The sequence below is a fragment of the Erythrolamprus reginae genome, chromosome 3, assembly GCF_031021105.1.
Source record: "Erythrolamprus reginae isolate rEryReg1 chromosome 3, rEryReg1.hap1, whole genome shotgun sequence".
In the NCBI taxonomy this organism is placed as follows: domain Eukaryota; kingdom Metazoa; phylum Chordata; class Lepidosauria; order Squamata; family Dipsadidae; genus Erythrolamprus; species Erythrolamprus reginae.
In genome coordinates, this window is record NC_091952.1 from 67083312 (window position 1) to 67107548 (window position 24237).

The following is a 24237-nucleotide window of genomic DNA, read 5'->3' on the forward strand; positions in this document are numbered from 1 at the left end:
CGGGATAGCCCTGAGTTGCTTGATCGCCCCGCCCCTAGCTCATGTTGTTCAGATGATTGGACTTCAGGTCCTGCACTTGCGCACTACTGTAGCTTTGCAAAAAAAAAAAAAATGCGGAGAGTTGCTGTCTAACGTGTCTGAAAAACATAACGCTTGAGTAAAATGCTCGAAGAAGCACTTATCTTACTTTGCACATTTCCAGGATGGGCTGTCCTGGATTCGTTCCAAATGTAGACAAAAAGTACATTACATAGTCCCCTACTTTAAAAAAGATGAGATATCCCTTAATTTTATTTATTTATTTAATTTATTTTGTCAAGTACGTATTGGTAGTATACAAAGATATAACAATGTTTATATACATGATACTAGTAAGAGAGAAACATTAGGACAGGGGACGGTAGGCACACTGGTGCACTTATGCACGCCTTTTAATTATTTTATTTAATTTAATTAGATAATGTTAAAATAATCATGTCCTTTGTTATTTATAGCAATGTTTTTCAAACTTGGCAACTTTAAAATATGTGGACCTCAACATCCAGGATTCCCTGGCCAGCTTAAAAAAGAAAAAAGGGAATGGGAGAGCAAAGGTATTCGGAATTAAATTGGCTTAACGTGTTTTGGATTCCACTTGTGGCTTGCCCTGTATTTAAATAACAATGTTTTGTTCTATGTCTTAAGTGCCAAAAGCCTCCAAGATGCCCCCGTGGTGGATTTTTTACAAATCAGAAAGCTGCCTCACATTTAGAAACTTGCCATCATAATATTATTCTATACACTATAATTACTGCTGTAGAATAATATAAACAATGTTACAGTATTAATGGAAAATAATAGTATGGTGTTAAATAACACTGGTAGGAACCACCTTTATGATCTTGTCTTTTCAATACTGAGAATTTAAAATGTTAATTTTACAATAGTCTGAATTATCCCTCCCAAATCTCGTTTCACTGCAGCCTCATCATATGAAGGAAATGTTCGTCACAGAAATGAGTAATGCAAAAAGAAAGTCAGGTATATGCCAACAGTGTGGATCACCCAAGATGTAAAAGTATCCATCTAAAGCAAGCAGATACATATATGGAACAGCAGCGATATAGGAAAATGCTGGAGGCAGATGATAATTTTAGTGACAACAGCAAAGGCAGAAATATATACTGTGCAGGAGAAGGCAATGGTAAACTATACCTGTATTTTTTTAAATCAAGAAAACCCCATGGATAAAAAATATAAAATGATTGTGCCAGATGATAGTCCCTCCAGGTCAGATGGCACTCAGCATACTGCTAAAGAAAAGCATGTTTAATTGATTATGTTTATTTTTATTTCATCTTTATTATTTTTATAAATAACTCAAGAAGCTAAAAATATCTAATACTCCTTCCTTCTATTTCACCCACAACAAGAAGATATTCGAGTTGATCCTATCAAGTTGTGGAATGTACCTAGAAAAATGGGAATTCCAGAATATAACATTGTTCTTTTGTGAAACTACATGCAGATCAGGAAGCCACATTATGGACAGAACATGATGAAGCAGATTGATTCCAGGTTGGCAAGGAAGTGAGATAAGGTTGTATACTCCCTCATTATTTATTTGACTATATACTGAATATAAAGGGAAACAGGATTGGAAAAGGATGAACATGGCTTTAAAAGTGGAGGAAATATCAATCATCTGTACTGTACTACTCTAATTTGCAAAAAAAGTCAGAGCCCAGTGAAAAAATGGAACTAAAATTAAATAAAGAAATAATAAATAACTCTGACTTGATGGCATGGAATTTATCTTCAATCACTGGCAACAATACTATATAGACTAGTCCATGAAATAAACTCCCAGGAACGCTAAAACAACTTTGATTGAGATTGGCTATAACAGCAGTATCTTGCAAATCTAATTACACTGTACCATAGCCCCCTTCTTATAGTTAAGTACAGTGGAACCTCAGTGAACATAATCCGTTCCAAAAAGCTGTTTCCAATCTGAAATGTTCACTATCCGAAATAATTTTCCCCATAAGAAATAAAGGAATAGAAATAATTGGTTCCCAACCCGTTGACTCATTAAGTGTTACAGGTTATATAGGTGTTTTTTTTAATGAGAACAGTTATAATACAGTACATAAAGAGTTAAATAAACATAAAAACATTAAAGAAAGCATTTAAACATAAGAAAACATTTAACTAAACGTAAGAAAACTTACCCTTTTGACTGTGATGGCGTGAGTGGATGGAGGGGTGGGGTGGAAGGGGTTAGGGTTAGGATGGAAGGGGTGGCATTGCTGCTTGGAGGGGGAATCCCTCTCCATGAGAACAACTGGCATTGTGAATTTGGGGGTGACTTCCCTTCTCTGTCCCTTTGAGATTGAAGGAAAAAACCTTGTCCAATGTCTGTTGCTTCTGCCTTTTTTATAACACTTTACGGTAATACGACAACACATTATCATTGAATATGTTTAGGCTCCTGTTGCTTACCGCACTGTTAGGGAAAGATTTTTCTATAAACAATTGCAATTCCCACCACTTTGCACACATTTCTTTAATCACTGAACTTGGAAATTCTTCCTTCCCTTCCTCCTCCCCCTCTGAAGTACACTGCTAGTATCACTTTTAATCTTCTTTGAAGCCATTTGAGAGCTATATTATTAAAGTAAATCACTAAAATCACTAAAAAAGGAAGGAAGCAGCACGATAAAGATAATGACCGACCAAACGTAACTGTGTCTCGAGTGCAAATGATGCTTGGTTTGAGATGCAGGGACGTGTGGGGGTGATGTCAGCTGTTCACAATCCAAAATTTTGTTCACTAACCAGTGCAAATTTTTAGCAAAAATTTTGGTCACTAACTGAATTGTTCATTAATCCAGGCATTCACTAACTGATGTTTCACTGTAAATGGAAGTGACTGCCTGTGCCATTTTTCAATATTATCTGGATATTCTGGACTTTAAAAAGAAAATGCTTTAGCTCCTTCTGCCTAGGAAATAGCACCTGTACATTTCCACCAAAATCATCTTCCTTGCTCTCTACAATTATCTTGAATTATGTGCATAAATTTACAGCAAGTTTAACTATGTTGGTTTAATGCGTTTCTGTCAAGCAATAGTATTCATGAGATAGGTCATTTTCTTCATTGTAGCGATCAAAGCTCATAAAAAAAACCTTAAAATACATATTCAACTTATAGTGAAGCCATTGTTGTTACAACTCATTTTTATGGGTTGAGCAAGAAGTAAAGAAAAACAAAAAGTATACTGGACAGTTGCCGCACAACTCCCACAGATTTAAAAAAAACAAAGATTCATCAAAACACAAAAATAGTACACTTTATTCCCAAAAGGTTTTGATTTCTTACAGTTTCATCTTTGCACATACAGTTTTGGTTTCTTCTATGCGGCATAAATTAAGGCTTTATAAAGAATGAGTAAAACAAACAACTACACATATGTGACAAGGAAGAAGAATGACTGCTGGAAGTACCCAGTGTCTCAAAGTACTCAGTGTCTGGGGCTAGATTAACCCAATCATTTCTCAAAAGTGTGGCATGGGCAAAATTTTCGTCCTATTCTTCTGAATACTGTAAGAGCATAGTTTAAGCACTGAAGTATATTCCAAAAAGCAATTCTTAACTGCTGCTATTCAAATAACAGGGAAGGTGCTACATATTCCAAAGCCAGATTCTGAAACCTCCAAAGCAAAGCAACGAATTCAGTTTCTGATATGTTTGTGTTTGGGATTTGCTTGTGTCACTGTTATATGTATATTGTGCTTCTGATATACTCCAGTATAATTTCCCCCAACTATTACCTTCCATATAAATAGGGCATCAAGATTGATCATGCTGATCATAGTAAATACTGGACATTTTTCTTTTTTTATTTTAACAGATTCAGCAGTTTTCCCTTCTAGCCCAAGAGACAGGAACTGTGGTGATGCATCTTCAGTCATAAGATGGTGAAATGCTTGACACTTCTTGTTTTCTTTTGTTTTAACTGACTAAAACTGACAAAAGTTCTGCTAAGCTTTCCCTTTTTTTAGATCAAGTGATAGGAAGAACTGCAATGTTTTCACTTTTTTTCCTCCCAGTCCTCAGAATGGAAAGCAACTAACACCAATTTTCATTGCATAGGCAGAGAGTAAAGCAGAAGAGGAATTATCAATGTTTGGTCATGTTAATCACAATCCAAGTAGAATACCTGATCATCACTACAACCGTAATAAAGAATCAGATCAAAATCCAAAAACAGTTTTTTAAAAAATTGCTTCATTTTCAGGCTGTTTATTTTGGGAGACAAGCAAACTGAAGACTGCAGAAAAGCCCTCAGTACTAACCAAATGAGTATCAGCCTGCAATCTCACCAGATACAAAAAAAACACGTTGTTATGAATTTACTTACACTGAGTGTTGACTTTGGCCAAGTGAAAATAAAAAGGGCATTTCCTAGGCCTTTCGATAGGTCTGGTTCCTCTTGGAAAATCTGCAAATCAAGCTTCTGCCTATCCTTTCTGGTTCCAAAGATGGACAGTGTTTTATATGTTCATATTCTCTGAGTAGAGCTTGACTTTATGATAAAATTTCACCAGTTTTTAAATATCATCTTCCTATGTGTTAACTGAACTCCCTTCTTCTTAGACAGCTCTACCTTACATGCTGCAAGGGAACAAAAGACTCAATAACTGTTCCCCATTAAAAGCAGCATTTTTTTTGGATAACAGGCAAGCCACAAACTTGTTTCATCCAAAGGTCAATTTAACCACACAACAGAGAAACAGCCCAGCACTCCAGCATTCTGCACCACAAAGAAAAATCCCCTTTCACTTGGGATCCTTTTGCTCACAGGCAACATGGCATAGTCTAAAACCTTTCATTATTGTAAACATGTAGCAACATTTTACTGGACAGGAGCCATTAGCTATATACTGTACAAGAGATCTGCAGAGGTGAATGTAACTAATCATGAAATAGCTGTAAGTCTGTATCATAGTAAACCATGATTTAATCATTATTTATTACATAAATGATATTTGGCTGAGTATTCATGACAACAAGCCAAAAACCATGGTATAAAGCCACAGTAACTGGATTTACCCAGCACAAACTGCATTTTGGCTTAGGTTAATGTGTGAACCTAGACTTTCTGTCATATTTGATTAATGTGTTATGTAAATCCAATATTTAGGTAATAAATCCTAAAAAGATTATATCAAATAATAGCATTTCTTGAAAGCAGTTGAAAGATTTAATGTTAGATGAAGCATATTATTGATGATATTCAGCTATGGAAAAAGAGTAGAATGATGCTTAATGGAAAAATAATTTGTTATTCCAGTTTTTACTGCAAAATAGACTGCATGAAAGTTATCATCTGTTCATTTACATAAGTTCTGCAGCAAATTAGTCTATTTCAATGCCAACATCTTGACTTTGAAAAATATTCATACTCCATTTGGGAAAACAGTCTTCTCCCGACAAGTAAACAATACTTTAGCATGAGGTATTTCCTCTGTCATATATGAGATCGACTTGTAATTAGACAGTGTGTACATTCACAACAATTAAGACTAACATAGGTTTTCTTGTTTTGCTTTCAAAAGTAAGAAAAAAAGCTTTACACTGCGGTAATATGTCCAAACAATAGTTAACATGAATGATCAAGCCAATAGAATAGCTGTGATGGTGCGAAGAGTCAAGGAGAGATTATAACCTCCAACCAGTTTTGGGAAAGGCTTTCTTGTACAAACAATCCATTCAAGGAAATATTCGCATAGCCACTTTTCCGGATTCCTGGTTCTTTCCTAGTTTCTTCCTCTTTTTAAAAGGTTCCAGTTGAATCCTTGAGATTGCTTTGAGCTGAACGTTGAGCATATTTTTAATAACATGAGGAAAAAGGGAGAATCTTTTCCAGCCAAGCAGTATAAATAAGGATATAGTTTCTGCTGCTATTTCTGCTTTATAAATCATCTCTGTAAACAGAAGTTCATTTTTTTTGCTCAGTAATACTCCAACCAGACCAACCAGAACAAAGATCGTGCATGCTGTTCATATTTGGTGCTCATTTTCCCGGTCATCTGAAGTTCTTCATGTGGGATCTGAAGAATCTAATAGAATACCACAGCAACACAGCCATCTCATTATGGCTTGCCAGGATTGTAAAATAAAGCTTAGCAATTCTGCATTTGGCTTTTCACTTCTTTTGTAGAAACTTCATTTTATTACCTAAAATACAACAGGAGATTAAACTTAAAGGTTGATATATTACCATGTGGAAGACAATTACAAATAAAATAAAAAGAACAGATTTGTCTGTCTGAGTCAAAATTCACAGTGGCTAATTTTGACCTGTGGAATTTTAGGCTTGGATTTTTCAGAACAGAAAAATTATCTCAGGGAATGGTAGAGGGAGTACAATATTTTAAAAGTATCACATTCAGCACATTCAAAATTTAAATAGATTTTTTTGCGGCTCACCAGATCCCCCTATAAATGAGATGCAGAAAGTGCCAAGTAGGCTTTTAGTAGCAGCACCCCAATTATACAATGTTTATCAATAGAAGAGAAGAGAATATACAAATTTTTGGAATGCAAGTGGTTTTTAGCTACTGAAATCTTAAGCTTCTTTAGCACATAACTGCAGTGTTCTGTTTTGAGTGATAGTGAGGAAGGGATGATGACTGCAATTTACAATTTACATTTCAATATGCCAAAAACAGCTCTTTCAGCCTTAGTCCTAGCATTCTAAATACCATGCATTCATGCATGTAATTTTTAGAATTAAATTAATTGGAGCAAGTTCAGACATATTACCTACTTAACAACAAACACTGCTGTCTAGATTACGAATAAATGAAAAGGGGGGGGGGGGAGACCAAAGTCAGAGATAAAAGGATGGTTGGAGAAATGCCAAAGACTTGCAGAAGTACAGGACAAGAGCAACAGGAAGGAGGGAGTGAAGCTGCCCTGCATGAGCCTTCTCACCACTTGTGGTACTTAGAGATGAATATGACTGTCTCAGACTTTGATCAGGAGGACTGCTAATAGAAGCTGCTTTAAATTCCATTTGTTTAGGTCCCAGTATTCATTTCTAATGCAATGCTCTATAATTTCACTAGGCAAAAATATCCACCTATGAATATAACTGAATATGTAACTGTTAACTGAATAACTGTTAACAGAAGCAGTTAGCGCAAAGGTTCACAGATCCATTGATATCAGATTGCAAAATCAATTTCTTAAACTCCTTTCGTAAACTCCTCAAAACACACCTTTGTCGTCAGGCATGGGGAAACTGAGATATCTCCCCCGGGCCTATACAATTTATGTATGGTATGTTTGTATGTATGTCTGCTTAATAATGGGGTTTTAAAAATATTTTAAATTGTAAATTATTAGATTTGTCATGAACTGTTTTTATTGTGTTGTGAGCCGCCCCGAGTCTACGGAGAGGGGCGGCATACAAATCTAATTAATAATAATAATAATAATAATTAATAATATTGTAAGTGACAAAAAGTGCACTGGGGAACCTAAGATTTCAAAATCAAAAATGAGGTTAACATATTGTGCTAAGCCACAAGAAGGATTATAAATGTTGCTGTAAAAGATTTTGGAAATTGAGCAACATAATAATAATAATTTATAATAATAATAATTTATTAGATTTGTATGTCGCCCCTCTCCGAAGACTTAGGTGGTTTATAGATTACCTTGCAACATAAGGGTAATGAGGGTTAAGGGTAATAATCAAAAGAGTAGTGTGGCTTAAAGGTTAACGTATTGGACTGACATAAGGAAGATTCAGGTTCAAGTCCACCTTCAGCCACAGATGGATGACTTGGGTCATCTCTCTCAACTCAATCTACCATAGAATTGTTGCAAGCACAATGAAAGGACATGCCTTGACTTCCTGAGGAAAGGTAGATTATAAGGATAAATAATAAATAATATAGCTCAACTTTAATTGAAGTGTAAGCTTCAATTAAAACATAAGGAACAAAAGTGCAAGAGGCTCCTCAGATATATTTTTCAATTTCTGTTTGGATATTAAGATAAATATTCTAACCCTCAACTAAAAGTCAGAAAGTCACATCATAAAAATCATTCCAGCTGTCACTACTGTTTTACTAATCAAAGTAATATTACCAAGGTCAGAGTAGGCCCCAAATAATTAGACTAAGCAAGAACAAATCTGAGAATGACTCACCCAGACTGCGCAGGATTTTGTTCATTCCACTTGGTTCAGATTCTGGAATGGTCTCCAAGTATTCCAAGGCACGAACTTCAAACAAGCCTTGAAAGAGAAAGCAACATTTCAATAGACGCCTTTGCTATAGAAAGAGTTCTTTTTTAAAAATGTCAATATTTTAAAAGTTGAGCTCTGAAGAAGTAAAAATACATTTAGAAAATCAGAAGGCTATGTAGAGGATGTTTGAAACTCATGGGTAGAAAAATCTCTCAATTCCCCAGCATCAAAGTTAGGTGAAATATGCAACATATAATTCACTACAGAAATATGCATGTGTGCGTGCACACATGCACACACACATACACACAAATTATACAATTTGCATGGATTAATGGAGAGATGCACACCCTTCATGTTTGGAGATGGATGTATTTCTCGAAGAAAAAACAAGGCTGTTTCTCCCCCCCTCCCCTATGCTCAACTATGAAAGCAAATGTTGAAGTCAGATCTCATGAAAGGCACAATTTCTTATGGCTTCTGTCTCTCAGATTCTGAAATTGTTGTAAGTCAAGGATAGCAACCTGAAACCTTCCAGATGTTGAACTGCAACTCCCATGCAACAGGGCCAAAAGCTGCTTGTTCAGCACCATCTGGAAAGAATTTTAGTTTAGCAATATCTGGATGATCATAATTCCCACACCTTTCAAAAGTGAAGGGAAAGAGTTCCATCTGTTCACTGAACTTGCAAAAAAATGTCTTGTTCCTTAATAAACTAATGAAGATATTTAAAGATATATTGATTTAATTCAGAATATATTTAAATTTTACTCCTTTTCAATGTAACAAAAAGCACATGGCAACACCTGTCTAATTTCAAAAAAGCTACATAGGGTCAAACTCAGTAGCAGTAGAATGAGAAAACCCTAGGAAATCCCAGGGCTGTCATCTAGACTAGAAAAAAAAATGGAGGGGGAGCGTGTTTGATCCCAGAAAGCAATGGCAATCCACTTCCCTCTTATTAGCACAAAAACAACATGTGTTAATGTACTCACCAAGAATTAAGCTCAAGTTAAGTATGACTTTAACTTATACATATTTTTTAAGTTGTGGCAAAGGCTGGATCTTTGATAACAGGCACTTTTGCTGCAATTAGCAGAATCTTTTAAAAGCAAGTGGTATTTGCTCTTATTAAACTATTAAATCATTCTTTGGCTTTGGTTTATGTCAACAATAAACATTCAGTTTCTAGGCTAAAAACTTACTAAAATTCAAAACAACCTAATGGTTTGAGGTCATCAATATCTTCAACTTCCCAGCAGAAAGGCAGCAGATACCTGTAGAGAGAACGTCATCCTGAATTTGTACTATATTTGTTCTTACACCAACAGCTCACCTTTTACCCCGCTCTTCCGTAGCTCTCGGTCCTGGATGAAACCGGCAAACATTTGTGTCTCCATGAAGATATCTAGGAAATGCCGCACACTACGGGACGTATGGGACTTCCGGAAGGGCTCCCGCTGGAATACTCTCTCTCCTTTCTCAGTGACATGCATGTGCAAAGAATAATGTCCCACAACTTCCACAAAAAAGCGCACAAAAGCCTCTGATACTAGAGAATCCAATGTCACATCACCTGCAGAAAGGAATGCCATATTACACAGTCAATCCAGGAAGTAATGTAATAGAGCAGAAGCTATTAGTGTGCAACGCCATTCCCCCCCCCCCCCCCAAATTGAAGATCTGAGCATATGTTTAAAAGTTTGGGAAGAAAAGATAAACATTAGCTGGACTTCATTCTTGTTATTTTTCCGCCCCAACATGGATTCACTCATCTATTTCTCTAAGCAAGGTTAGAGGCAGAATTATTTTTTATTACAGTAATACCTCATGATACGAACTTAATTGGTGCAAGGAGGAGGTTCGTAAGACGAAAGGTTCGTAAGACGAAACATTGTTTCCCATAGGAAACAATGTAAAGTCAATTAATCCGTGCAACCAAAAAACCCCCCCCCAAAAAAACGGCTTTCCGGCTGTTTTAAAAGGTCGCAGCCGGCCTGGGGGGCTTGCCAGCACCCCCCGCACCCGGGTTCGGGGTGCGGGGGGGTGCTGGCAAGCCCCCCAGGCCGGCTGCGACCTTTTAAAACACCCACGCTCTTCCCTCACCCCCGCCCCCGCAAGGCATCGCAGCGACAAGCAGGTTTTTCCAACGCGGGTCTTATGCGCCCGAGCCGCGTTTCCCCCCACGTCCGGGCCCACGCACCTCTTCCAGCGGGCTATTTTCCGCCGGTAGTAACGCAGCGCCTCCTGCCCGTTGAGCAGCTTCTCGGCCGGTCTCTCGGGGGTGCTGTAGAGCGGGTGCGCGAATAGCCTCCTCAGCTTGGAGTGGGGGGGCCTGGCTGCTCAGGTTGGCGGGCGGCCGAGTCCGGAGCTTTGGACCGGCGGCGACGGCGGCTTCTTCGGCGGGGCAGGAGCAGCGGGGCTCAGCCGTCTCCGTGGCCGGACCGAGGCGCCGCCTCATTTGGGGCCAGAGGTGGAAGTAGAAATCGGCGCTGAGCAGCGCCCCGAGAAGCAGCAGAATGAGCAGCCGGTCGCGCCGGGTCCCCAGCATGGTCAGCGCCGGCGGCTGGGCGAGAAGCAGGCCGGGCGCGAAGGCAGCGGCGCACGGGCGATGCCGGGCCGTGGGTGGGAAAGGAAGGCGAGCCACGCGCCTGTTTGGCCGCGAGAGCCCGGGCGAGTCCCGGCAGGGCCTCTGCCCCGCTGCCGCCGCAGGAGCAGGTGGGGGAAGCCGAGGCAAGGGAAGCAGCAGGCAGCGCCCCGCTTGTGGCCGAGAGGCGACCGGCTGCATCTTTGCCCGGTGGCCTCTCCCGAGTAGGCAGACCGTGCCGCCTCTGGAAGGATGGACGCGTTGGGCGTTTGTTTGCATCACGTGATTGACCGGGTGAAATAAAAGATCTAAAAACCCCTTGTCTCCCCAACCCGGATTTTTAGATCTTTTATTTCACCCGGTCAATCACGAGATGCAAACGAACGCCCAACGTGTCCGAAAGCCAGAGACTTTGGCTAGAGGTCTCTCCGACGAGCTCCGGTTCTCGTCGGAGAGACCGCTTGCCAAAGTCTCTGGCTTTCGGACACGTTGGGCGTTTGTTTGCATCTCGTGATTGACCGGGTGAAATAAAAGATCTAAAAATCCCTTGTCTCCCCAACCTGTATTCAATCCGGGTTGGGGAGACAAGGGATTTTTAGATCTTTTATTTCACCCGGTCAATCACGAGATGCAAACGAACGCCCAACGTGTCCGAAAGCCAGAGACTTTGGCTAGAGGTCTCTCCGACGAGCTCCGGTTCTCGTCGGAGAGACCGCTTGCCAAAGTCTCTGGCTTTCGGACACGTTGGGCGTTTGTTTGCATCTCGTGATTGACCGGGTGAAATAAAAGATCTAAAAATCCCTTGTCTCCCCAACCTGTATTCAATCCGGGTTGGGGAGACAAGGGATTTTTAGATCTTTTATTTCACCCGGTCAATCACGAGATGCAAACGAACGCCCAACGTGTCCGAAAGCCAGAGACTTTGGCTAGAGGTCTCTCCGACGAGCTCCGGTTCTCGTCGGAGAGACCTCTAGCCAAAGTCTCTGGCTTTCGGACACGTTGGGCGTTCGTTTGCATCTCGTGATTGACCGGGTGAAATAAAAGATCTAAAAATCCCTTGTCTCCCCAACCCGGATTGAATACAGGTTGGGGAGACAAGGGATTTTTAGATCTTTTATTTCACCCGGTCAATCACGAGATGCAAACAAACGCCCAACGTGTCCGAAAGCCAGAGACTTTGGCAAGCGGTCTCTCCGACGAGAACCGGAGCTCGTCGGAGAGACCTCTAGCCAAAGTCTCTGGCTTTCGGACACGTTGGGCGTTCGTTTGCATCTCGTGATTGACCGGGTGAAATAAAAGATCTAAAAATCCCTTGTCTCCCCAACCCGGATTGAAAACAGGTTGGGGAGACAAGGGATTTTTAGATCTTTTATTTCACCCGGTCAATCACGAGATGCAAACAAACGCCCAACGTGTCCGAAAGCCAGAGACTTTAGCAAGCGGTCTCTCCGACGAGAACCGGAGCTCGTCGGAGAGACCTCTAGCCAAAGTCTCTGGCTTTCGGACACGTTGGGCGTTCGTTTGCATCTCGTGATTGACCGGGTGAAATAAAAGATCTAAAAATCCCTTGTCTCCCCAACCCGGATTGAATACAGGTTGGGGAGACAAGGGATTTTTAGATCTTTTATTTCACCCGGTCAATCACGAGATGCAAACAAACGCCCAACGTGTCCGAAAGCCAGAGACTTTGGCAAGCGGTCTCTCCGACGAGAACCGGAGCTCGTCGGAGAGACCTCTAGCCAAAGTCTCTGGCTTTCGGACACGTTGGGCGTTCGTTTGCATCTCGTGATTGACCGGGTGAAATAAAAGATCTAAAAATCCCTTGTCTCCCCAACCCGGATTGAAAACAGGTTGGGGAGACAAGGGATTTTTAGATCTTTTATTTCACCCGGTCAATCACGAGATGCAAACAAACGCCCAACGTGTCCGAAAGCCAGAGACTTTAGCAAGCGGTCTCTCCGACGAGAACCGGAGCTCGTCGGAGAGACCTCTAGCCAAAGTCTCTGGCTTTCGGACACGTTGGGCGTTCGTTTGCATCTCGTGATTGACCGGGTGAAATAAAAGATCTAAAAATCCGGGTTGGGGAGACAAGGGATTTTTAGATCTTTTATTTCACCCGGTCAATCACGTGATGCAAACAAACGCCCAACGCGGCCATCCTTCCAGAGGCGGCCCGGTCTGCCTACTCGGGAGAGGCCACCGGGCAAAGATGCAGCCGGTCGCCTCTCGGCCACAAGCGGGGCGCTGCCTGCTGCTTCCCTTGCCTCGGCTTCCCCCACCTGCTCCTGCGGCGGCAGCGGGGCAGAGGCCCTGCCGGGACTCGCCCGGGCTCTCGCGGCCAAACAGGCGCGTGGCTCGCCTTCCTTTCCCACCCACGGCCCGGCATCGCCCGTGCGCCGCTGCCTTCGCGCCCGGCCTGCTTCTCGCCCAGCCGCCGGCGCTGACCATGCTGGGGACCCGGCGCGACCGGCTGCTCATTCTGCTGCTTCTCGGGGCGCTGCTCAGCGCCGATTTCTACTTCCACCTCTGGCCCCAAATGAGGCGGCGCCTCGGTCCGGCCACGGAGACGGCTGAGCCCCGCTGCTCCTGCCCCGCCGAAGAAGCCGCCGTCGCCGCCGGTCCAAAGCTCCGGACTCGGCCGCCCGCCAACCTGAGCAGCCAGGCCCCCCCACTCCAAGCTGAGGAGGCTATTCGCGCACCCGCTCTACAGCACCCCCGAGAGACCGGCCGAGAAGCTGCTCAACGGGCAGGAGGCGCTGCGTTACTACCGGCGGAAAATAGCCCGCTGGAACAGGTGTGTGGGCCCGGATGTGGGGGGAAACCCGGCTCGGGCGCATAAGACCCGCGTCGGAAAAACCCGCTTGTCGCTGCGATGCCTTGCGGGGGCGGGGGTGAGGGAAGAGCGTGGGTGTTTTAAAAGGTCGCAGCCAGCCTGGGGGGCTTGCCAGCACCCCCCCACACCCGGGTTCGGGGTGCGGGGGTTGCTGGCAAGCCCCCCAGGCCAGCTGCGACCTTTTAAAACACCCGCGCCGCTTCCCATGTGTCTCCTGGAGCCGAATGCGGAAGTTCGGCTTTGCTGTTCAGCTTCAGGCTTTGCTGTTCGGCTCCGGGAGACAGCTGCGAAGCGGCGCGGGTGTTTTAAAAGGTCGCAGTCTGCCTGGGGGGCTTCCCAGCAACCTCCCGAACCGAACCTGGGGTTCAGCAAAATTTTGCCTCGTGTTCGGGAGGCTTCTGGGAAGCCCCGCCGCCCAGCTGTTACCTTTTAAAACAGCCGCGGGGCTTCCCAGCAGTCTCCGAACGCAGGTTCGTAACTCGAAAAAAGTTCGTAAGAAGAGGCAAAATTTTTCTGAACCCCGGGTTCGTATCACGAGTTGTTCGTAAGACGAGGGGTTCGTATCTTAAGGTACCACTGTATATCATATTATTATTATTATTATTATTATTATTATTATTATTATTATTATTATTATTATTATTATTATTATGTCAATACAACACCGCAAATGAGATCACTATGCTGGATTTCGTATTTCATCACCAGTCGGGAACTTCCCAAGCACCTAGGGCTGTGTGATGTAGCGGCGAATTATGTTTGCCGATCTCAGTAAAGCGGCCTTTTGCAATTGACAGATGGAGATTTTGTCAATTCCGATGGTTTTTCAAATGTTCACTGTGTCCAGTAGAGGTCTTTCATACCTCTACTGCGTCTTTTATTGCCCTTTTGCTCCACTGGCATGATGTCATTTTCTTCTAGGTAGTCCTGAATTCTATCAGTTGTTATTATTATTATTATTATCATCATCATCATCATCATCATTATTATCATTATCATGTCACCTTGTGTGTAGCAGCGTTCCTGAAACAAGATTTCACTCCTTTCTTCTAAGATCTGTACAAGTGCAGCTTGAAGCTTGTGAGGTAGAATTTCATCCTCATCGGAAACCTAGTGGAGAGAGCAAAGATAATGGGGTGAACAAGGTGTCCTCAGAACCATAGTTCCCTCTAAGCTGAGCAGTGAGCAATCGCTCACTTAAAAATCATCATCAACTCAGAGTTTTCCAAACCTGCCCAGAAGCTGAGAGGGAAAGAGTGAGAGGGAAGGAGAGAGAGAGGAAGAGAGAGAAACAGATAGAAAAAAGAGAGGAAGGAAAAGAGAAAGAAAAAGAATGGGAGTAAGGAAGAGAGAAAGAAAATCAAAATCTAGTTTGAAACTAGCTCAACTATTTAAGTGGCATTTTGATATTGATAGAGTTGCCCTATTATGAGCTCACTGTTATAGACACACAGTACAGTATTTTATTTTGAAATTCTCTGAGGCAAAACAGGGTGGGTTATTTATTTATTTGTTTGTTTGTTTGTTTATTTAACATTTCTGTGCCGCCCAGTCCCGAATGGACTGCCGCTCAGACACTATACTTTTCCGCCCACCCCCCCAAAAAATTAGAGGGAACACTGCTCAGAACTAAACAGAATGCTGTATTAAGTATCAGTATCTACAACTCTATGAAATGTCTTCAGTGTCAGTGTACAGATGCATGATTAGGCCATATATTATAAAGTACAAACCAAATTAGCCACATATAAATGGATTTACAGCAGGGTCTGTAGTATAAATTGCCAATATAAAAATGTGAAAGTTGACAACATAATACTTTCTGTATTAGAAATTGCAAGCACCCTGATGCTAAAATTAACAAAGGGTTCAGACAATCAGATAGACCAGGGGTAGGCAAAGTTGGCTCTTCTATGACGTGTGGACTTCCACTCCCAGAATTCCTGAGTTAGCATGATTGGCTCAGGAATTCTGGGAGTTGAAGTCCACAGGTCATAGAAGAGCCAACTTTGCCTACCCCTGAGCTAGACCCAACCCAACCCAACGCCTTTTTAACTTCTGCTTTTTGCAGAATAAGTCAGTCTGTACTTGTTTGTCTTGCAAAAGCAGCACTTTGGTCAACAGCAGACAATGGACACCAGCAAGTACATCATGACAGATTATTTTAAGGAACAAAAACCCAAAAGTAAACAAAAAGCCTGCATGTGTCTAGACAATGAAAGGAAGTAAAGGAGAAGAAGTCCATTGGAGGTTTTCCCAAGCGCCATCCTCTATGATACACAGCAGCTAAACAGCAGCTGACCCAGTTGGATGAATCAAGTCACAGAAAGGAAGGATGATCTTCCTTTCTGTGTCTTGCAAAACAAAATTCTGAAAAGGCACCTTTGGAATGAACCTTGTTATTTATTGGTGGCATATTGCAGCATAGGATTGGAGTTGATAACACTATAATGTGAGTGAAAAAGCTTAAATAAATGTACACTTGTGTTATGATTCTAATTCAACTCTTCTATTGCTATATAAGTAAAAAAAAAATGTAGAGCCAAGCATTATCATAATGACATGTTCAGACAGTTTACTGTTGCGGGAATGAGTTTATACACCGCCACCCACCTCCACTACCAGTAGCAGAAACCTAGAAGATCTGCAGGGTGGTTTTATATCAATCAAAACAGGATGTACTGTAATTGTTCTCAACTGTATTCTAAACTATCCATATTTAAAAATAAACCACAGTTCAGGACAGATCCTAGCCCGCGTGCCTTAATTAAATTTTTCTTGTAATTCAAACTGCAACCTATTTGCTTTCTGTAATGTAGAAATACAAAAGACTTCCTTGGAGCTGAGCTCAACTGGACACATCTGTATAGTTTTCTTGGCAATGGAGATTTGCCATTTCCTTCTTCTGGGATTCCCACCCTCCCCTAATTTTCCAGTGTACCTTACAGCTCTAGCAGTTTTTCATCCAAATATTAACCATTCTTGGATCATTCTTAGTTTTTTAGTGTTGACTCAAATATTGTCACAGCAGCTTGATGCTGTTATTTCCTATGGCAAAGCACAGACTAGTACGACCTATCATTTTATTCACCTTTTGCAGAAATTTATCGGCACACAGATCAACGATCAGTACCTAAGAAAAGAAAGAGACATACAATTCATGTAAACCCCCAATTGCCTGAAGGAACCCCTTGTCCCATTTTCAATTGCATGAAATGTTAAGAGCTGACCATGAGGTTTCTCTTTTTTTTATTTATTATTTCTTTATTTATTGGATTTGTATGCCGCCCCTCTCCGTAGACTCGGGGCGGCTAACAACAGTAACAAAAAACAGAATGTAAAAATCCAATATTACCACAGTTAAAAACCCTTGCTATAAAACCGGCAGAGGTGGGTTTTGAGGAGCTTACGAAAGGCAAGGAGGGTGGGGGCTATTCTAATCTCTGGAGGGAGTTGGCTCCAGAGGGTCGGGGCCACCACAGAGAAGGCTCTTCCCCTGGGCCCCGCCAACTGACATTGTTTAGTTGACGGGACCCGGAGAAGGCCCACTCTTTTGTATTAAATTTCTGCAGTTCTCATTAACTATTAACAATTTGGAATACCACAACTTTACTATTTCATAGCATGCATTTAAATGCAGTCCCTGTGAAGAAATAAGGGAAAGCTCTTACAGGCTTAAAAACTGGTTGATTCAGCTACCTGATCATTCAACAGAGAAAGCAAATCTTCCAGAATTAATTAGTTATGGGAATAGCCTTTTGACAATTATTTTAAAAGACAAAACAGCACAATATTATATTATATATATATTTATATTTATTAGATTTGTATGCCGCCTCTCTCTGTAGACTCGGAGTATCTTTGATTTCAAGGATGAATTGCCGTGTTTTTAAAAGTAAGTTATACAGTCATTACCATAGCCTTTAGCAGCCATATAGCATAGTAAGAATGCTCTGCCTTCTGGCTTCACTGATCTCACCTCTTCTATAGGCAGGTCCTGGAGATGTGTTAAGGAGCAGGAGAGGATGCCAATGAGGAAAGGAGTTGGTGAACAAACAATATCTATCATGGAGGCTGGCAGGACAGGGATGTAAGTGTGTTGCCAGGTAAATGGGTAGAGGGTTGCAACCACAGCATGGCCACATTTGGACAAGATACTAGATGGAAAGAACATGAAATGAAAGTTGCATCAGTAAACAAAACATCAGTGTCTGAACCAAGGGTGAAAAATCCGCAGCTTCTGAAAGGTTCTAGAAAACTGGTAGCAGAAATTTTGAACCAGCAAATACCACCTCTGGCTGGGCCCAGAGTGAGGTGGGAATGGAAATTTTGCAATATCCCTCCCCTGCCACGCCCACTAAGCCACGCCCACAGAACTGGTAGGGGGGGGGGAATGAATTTTACCCCTGGTCTGAACCTCTCTGGAGATGGTTATATGAAGAAGCTAAAAAGTAATGTATGAAGTGGTTCTATATAAGAAAAAGAAATGGCTCATTCAAAACAAGTGGGGTGCAAAATTGAATGTTGTCTCACATTAAAGATATTTGAATGATACAAGGCAGCATACCCAAGAGAAGGCCTGGAATAATTGTAATCATGCTAGTGCTTCCAAGGCCAACTTTTTTAAATAGAAGAGCAGTTGCATAGGTCACTAGCATTAGGAAATATTATAATAATAATAATAATAATAATAATAATAATAATAATAATAATAATAATTTATTAGACTTATATGCCGCCCCTCTCCAATTCCTGGAAGGCAGTTCTATGCACTTCTCCCAAAGGTGAAAGACTAGATTATTATTATTATTATTATTATTATTATTATTATTATTATTATTATTATGTCAATACAACACAGCAAACGAGATCACTATGCTGGATTTCGTATTTCATCACCAGTTGGGCGCTTCCCAAGCACCTAGGACTGTGTGATATATAATAATAATAATAATAATAATAATAATAATAATAATAATAATTTATTAGACTTGTATGCCGCCACTCTCCAATTCCTGGAAGGCAGTTCTATGCACTTCTCCCAAAGGTGAAATCTATATCAGATTTCCAGAACAGCATTTAATTCTGGTACGATGTGCATTTAAATATTCTATCCAAATACGTGTTAGGGTAGATTGACATATTTTTTCCTCTTGAAAAACAGATACCTCACCTTCTGTGTACACTCTCTCTCTGCTCAAATGAAATGTATTAGCTTGCTTTTGGGCTGAAGATTGTTTCCCTGTACATTTTTTCCAGCCTACATATACAATGCATAACAAAAATCGCAAGTTTATGGTAGCATGAAAGAGTCACCTTAGATTATCAGCAACAAAGATCACCCTTCTTTCTAGCAGAAGAGAAGCACAAACTTGGATCAAATTAGGGACACTGAGGCACTTTAAGAGACATTCAAAATCTACATGTTCTAATCGGGAATCCAGCGGACGGCAAAGCTCAATCACCTAAAAGCAAAGAAATGAAAAAGAACCATGGATAAGAAACACGTTATTTTATTGTACTTGCTTCGCTGGATGGCTGGACGAGATACACAAACCAGACAAATCGAATCCAGTATAAAGATTTTGAAAGCCTTCAGATTGCTCTGGTCAAATTAATTCCATTACTTCTATGGCAGGGGTGTCAAATTCTGGCCTGTGGGCTGGATGCATCACACGGTGGTCACGCCCACATCTGGTTTAGCGAAGGGGGGAAAAGTTGCGATACATCATGTGACACTGCTGTGACAATGCGAGTTTGATACCCCTGTTGTATGAGAACAGAAGTAATGGAATGAATTACTTGTACTGGATGATGAAATAAGCCTATCAGATCGCCATAACTACACGGGCCTTCATTGGATGCAAATTATGTCTTAGCTTTTACCTCATTGCCAGCTCCTGGCAGGAAGCTCTTCACAGTGATGGTACGCCCAGGTGCAGGGAATGGTGCTTCCATAACACTGCGCATGAATGGGTGAACTAGGGCAGGGGACATCTCACGCCTTTTCTCCACTTCATCTAATATCTGCATAAAAAGAATTTGCTGTTACTTAACTGGTTCCTTTTAAGACAGTGGAAAGAGGACTGAAATATATTATATTATATTATGTTATGTTATGTTATATTATTATATTTTTGTTTGTTTGTTTGTTTATTTATTTATTGGATTTGTATGCCGCCCCTCTCCGTAGACTCGGGGCGGCTAACAACAATGATAAAAACAGCATGTATCAATCCAATCCAACACTAAAATAACTAAAAAAAACCCTTATTATAAAACCAAACATACATACAAACATACCATGCGTAAATTGTAAAGGCCTAGGGGGAAAGAATATCTCAGTTCCCCCATGCCTGATGGCAGTGGCAAGTTTTAAGAAGCTTACGAAAGGCGAGGAGGGTGGGGGCAATTCTAATCTCTGGGGGGAGTTGGTTCCAAAGGGCCGGGGCCGCCTCAGAGAAGGCTATATCTTTCATGTATATCAGGTTGTGTAAAATTTTCATATCTATACAGTGTTTTTTTTATATATCTTCTTTAATGTATATCAGGTTGTGGGCACACACATGTAAATGTTTGCCTTCAAGGCAGTGCAGGTTGTTTAGCAACATTTTGGAAGTGGATAGCCAATACTTTCCTCCTAGGACTGAGAGATGGTCGGGGCTGGTTCAATGTCATTCAGCTGACAAGTCTGGACTCATGGTCTCCTGGCTTCTAGGCTGATGCCTTTAACCATTGTATTAAACTGGCTCTCAATGTGCACCTTCATAATTTGAAAAATATTTTGCTTTTCAAACCTTCATGGAAACCAATTTTTCAGGTTATTAATCCAGAGCCCTAAGAGTTTCCCGGGCCTTCTTCCATTTTTTTTTCTTTTCTGTTCATTCTTTTAATTTTAAAGTCACGTCCACAATTTTCAGAATGAATCCTCAGTATTTTGGTGGACGTTGGACACTTTGAATTTTTTATACAGAATCATTAAATTCTGCAACAGGACACAATCTACAGCAGCTTTGGCCACAGTCATATTGTGCCATTCCCTACAGTTTGGCTCATCTTCTGAATTGGTATGTTATTTCAGAAAGGTGACTTATTGTTTTTATTTTTTCTTTTGAGTTTTTGAACTTTATACTTCATGATTTTCAGTCTTCAGCATCAGACACAAAACCCATTGATTTTGCTTGTCAAAAAGTTGCCAGAGGGGGTCACTTGACTATAGGACCCTGCAATGGTCATAAATATGAGTCAGCTAAGTGTCTGAATTTTGATCAAGTGACCATAGAGATATGCAACGGTCATTAAGGGTGAAAAACGATTGTGAGTCACTTTTTCCAGTGCCATTGTAACTTTGAATGGTCACTAAATGAACTGTGGTAAGTCAAGGACTATCTGTACCTTTCCATCAGATTTTTGTATTGCTTCAGGAGTACAGTACATCCTTTTCCTGAAATCCATAGTATTAATTTCTTTTTTGGTGTCTTGCAATGTTTAGTTAGTGTGCAGTAAACTACCACTCTGAGTTTGTAAGTCTTTGTTGAAAATATATATATACCAAAAAAAGTTCTAAAGCAACAACCCAAAAAACCCCCCATCAGATTTTATACTCAAGTTGTGCACAGTATTTTGGGATTCTTTTCAATTTGGTGTCCTAAGCAATTGCCTCGTTTGCTTGACTCTAGGATGCCTTGAAGTAGGCAATGTATTTCTGTCTTCTGCAAATAATCAGTTCAGGCATCTGGCAAAAACAAGTTATAAAGCTGTCCTTCCTCTTCCTAGATTCAATGGGCAGAAATAAAAAGGAACAAACCATAACAGAACCTAGCGGGTCGTTATATCACTTCCAGGCTTGGGCTCTGTTCACATCCTGCCTCCGGGGCAAATTACTTGCAAGAACGTTGAATCTTCTGCAGAGAAATGGTTGCCATGCCTTTTCTATGCAACCAGTTATGTACTAAAAAGAAGTGTAATCCCCATAGATATTTCCTATTGCAAAGCAAGTAGCAATATGAATGCAAAGTTCTCACCTTAGAAAAAAGGTTGAAGCAGCCTAGACGGCTAACCATGCAATAGACCTCAGGTAGCCACTTTCCTTTTCCTTCTGGCTAAAAAGCAATAGAAAGAAAGAGTTACTCTTACTCAAGTCTCTCAGTTTGGGACAGTGGGATACCTACGTTCATTTCCAAGGCAACACTTGACAAATTGTTTCATTCAGTTTTCACACTAACGAGTTGCTGGGAGTCAGATGGCTTATTATAGTTATTACAATTATTATTGTTATAATGGTTTGTTGCATAGTCAAACAGATGTTCAGACTGTATTTTGCATGTTTATCCTCTTAGCAAGGCAGATGTTGATATTTGATAGTGTTAAAGATATTGTACCAGCTCTTTTGAGAAAAACTCCTTTTGTAATTGATTAATGTTTTTTTCTATTGCCAATGGTGTTCAAGGGATGCCCCAGTTGTTTTGGGATTGCACCCAAGGCACGTATTATTATTGGTAATATCTTTGCTTACTTTTGCTATCATCATTCTATTTCTATTTGCAGGTCTTTATATTTTGTTATCTTTTCCAGTTCTTTGTCTTCTATTCTGCTATTTCTAGGTATTGCCACATCCACCATCCAGGCTGACTTGTCTTGTCTTATTGACAATATATTATGTGGCAGGTACCTGTCTGTTTTAATTCTTAAGTCCCAGAGCACTTTAGCTTCTTCATTTTCTATTATTATAGTCCTTGTCACTTTTATGTTCCCATCAATTCTGCTTCTGTGAATACTTTATTTTGTATTATAAATCAACATTGATCTGCTAGCCTCTGTTCTGATGTTTCTGATTCTGGATTATTATTATTATTTATTATTATTATTTATTAGATTTGTATGCCGCCCCTCTCCGAAGACTCGGGGCGGCTCACAACAGTAATAAGAAACAGTGTAACAATGGGACAAATCTAATAATAAAAAATATATAAAAAACCAGTTCTTTTCAGAACTGGTGCATTAGTTCTTCTTCTGGACTTGATCTGTAATAACAGATCGTTATTTCTTATATTCTACAAATGTATCTTTGTATATTTGAGCCAAGGTGGCGCAGTGCTTAGAGGGCAGTACTGCAGGCCACTTCAGCTGCTAGCTGCAGTTCGGCGGTTCAAATCTCACCAGGCTCAAGGTTGACTCAGCCTTCCATCCTTCCCAGGTCAGTAAAATGAGGACTCAGATTGTTGGGGGCAATATGCTGATTCTGTAAACCGCTTAGAGAGGGCTGTAATGCACTTTGAAGAGGTATGAAAGTCTAAGGGTTATTGCTTATATGTTGTAAGCCACCCCAAATCTTCGGAGAGGGGTGGCATAGAAGTCCAAATAATAAAATAATAATAATAAAAATAAATAAATAAATAAATAAATAAATAATATTTGCAATGGATAAACACCTTTTCTTCTGGTAGGTCTGCAACTGCTGCTCCTGGTTACTTAGCCAACAGTCCTGAGTTCTGCAGCCCAGTGTTTCCCAACCTTGGCAACTTGAAGATATCTGGACTTCAACTCCCAGAATTCCCCAGCCAGCGAATGCTGGCTGGAGAATTCTGGGACTTGAAGTCCAGATATCTTCAAGTTGCCAAGGTTGGGAAACACTGCTATACCCCATTTTTCACCAGGTGTTTAGGAACTACAAAACCTAGCATAGCCCATTTTGACCCAGGCAAAGAACAAAATAATATGTGTTTCTGTAATTAACACCTCCCTATATTATGGGAGAGACATTCCTTACCCGGCTCTTCTGGTGAGACCTGCCCAGTATGGCTGGACCTCTAGCACAATTCTCATCTTCCTCAGAGCACACAAACCCCACAATCACATCAAGGTAGGGCCTCACTGGGGAGAGGGGGATGCCAATATTATTATTGTTGTTAATGTAAGAGATTACTTACCAAGAGCCTTTTGCAATATCCAAACCAGCGGCTGCCATCCTCACCCGTTAGCACAAAGGAAAAGGTTTCACTGAACAACACACAAACACAAAAATGATTGTTAGTTTTATTAAGGAAATGAGTGCAAAGAGCTATTATATCACCACTGTATATAAAACATATGTCTCCAATCAACTTCTACATACGGGGCTTTTTCAGAGCTCCAGAAAAGTTTACAAGAGATATTTTATCCTATGTTGACTTCCCAAGTTCTCCACCCTGCTGCAAATAACCATAATTGGCAGCTTAGAAATGATCATTTCACCACAGTGTAAGTATGATGAAAATGCTAGGGCCAGCAGCATCTAGGCCCTTGTGGCACTGTATTAAAAGGCAGAAAATAACAAGCACACAAGAAGGTGGTGTTTTTTTAATTATAAAAGGCATGATATCTTCTGCTGCCCTACAACTGAATAAGAAAAAAAAGAAATTCCTTACTGAAAGAGAAAGAGAGTGCGATAGATTCAGTCCCAATCTCTTTTACCATGTCTCGTGTTTTTGACTGCTTTTATTGAAAATACGTTTCAATAAAACAATTGTAATTCAAAGAAAACATAATAAAGTAAATTGATCTGCAGAGAAGAAAACATGACAATCATA

The 24237-nt window shown here is 40.9% G+C and overlaps 1 protein-coding gene across 3 annotated transcripts in view; it reads right to left on the reverse strand.

The window, feature by feature from the left end:
* Positions 1-3309: 3309 nt before the first annotated feature.
* The window catches only part of DENND2C (DENN domain containing 2C), a 91978-nt gene continuing 71050 nt past the window's right edge, over positions 3310-24237 (reverse strand). For all 3 annotated transcript variants that reach the window (XM_070745675.1, XM_070745678.1, XM_070745677.1), the window contains exons 10-19: positions 23599-23668; positions 21694-21771; positions 19556-19696; positions 18986-19134; positions 17649-17826; positions 16761-16802; positions 14674-14779; positions 9586-9825; positions 8211-8297; positions 3310-6226 (exon numbers count right to left, since the gene is read on the reverse strand). In XM_070745675.1, the coding sequence (XP_070601776.1) occupies positions 6195-6226; positions 8211-8297; positions 9586-9825; positions 14674-14779; positions 16761-16802; positions 17649-17826; positions 18986-19134; positions 19556-19696; positions 21694-21771; positions 23599-23668 (1123 nt within the window). In that variant the 3' untranslated portion in view covers positions 3310-6194. The remainder of the gene's footprint in view (positions 6227-8210; positions 8298-9585; positions 9826-14673; positions 14780-16760; positions 16803-17648; positions 17827-18985; positions 19135-19555; positions 19697-21693; positions 21772-23598; positions 23669-24237) is intronic.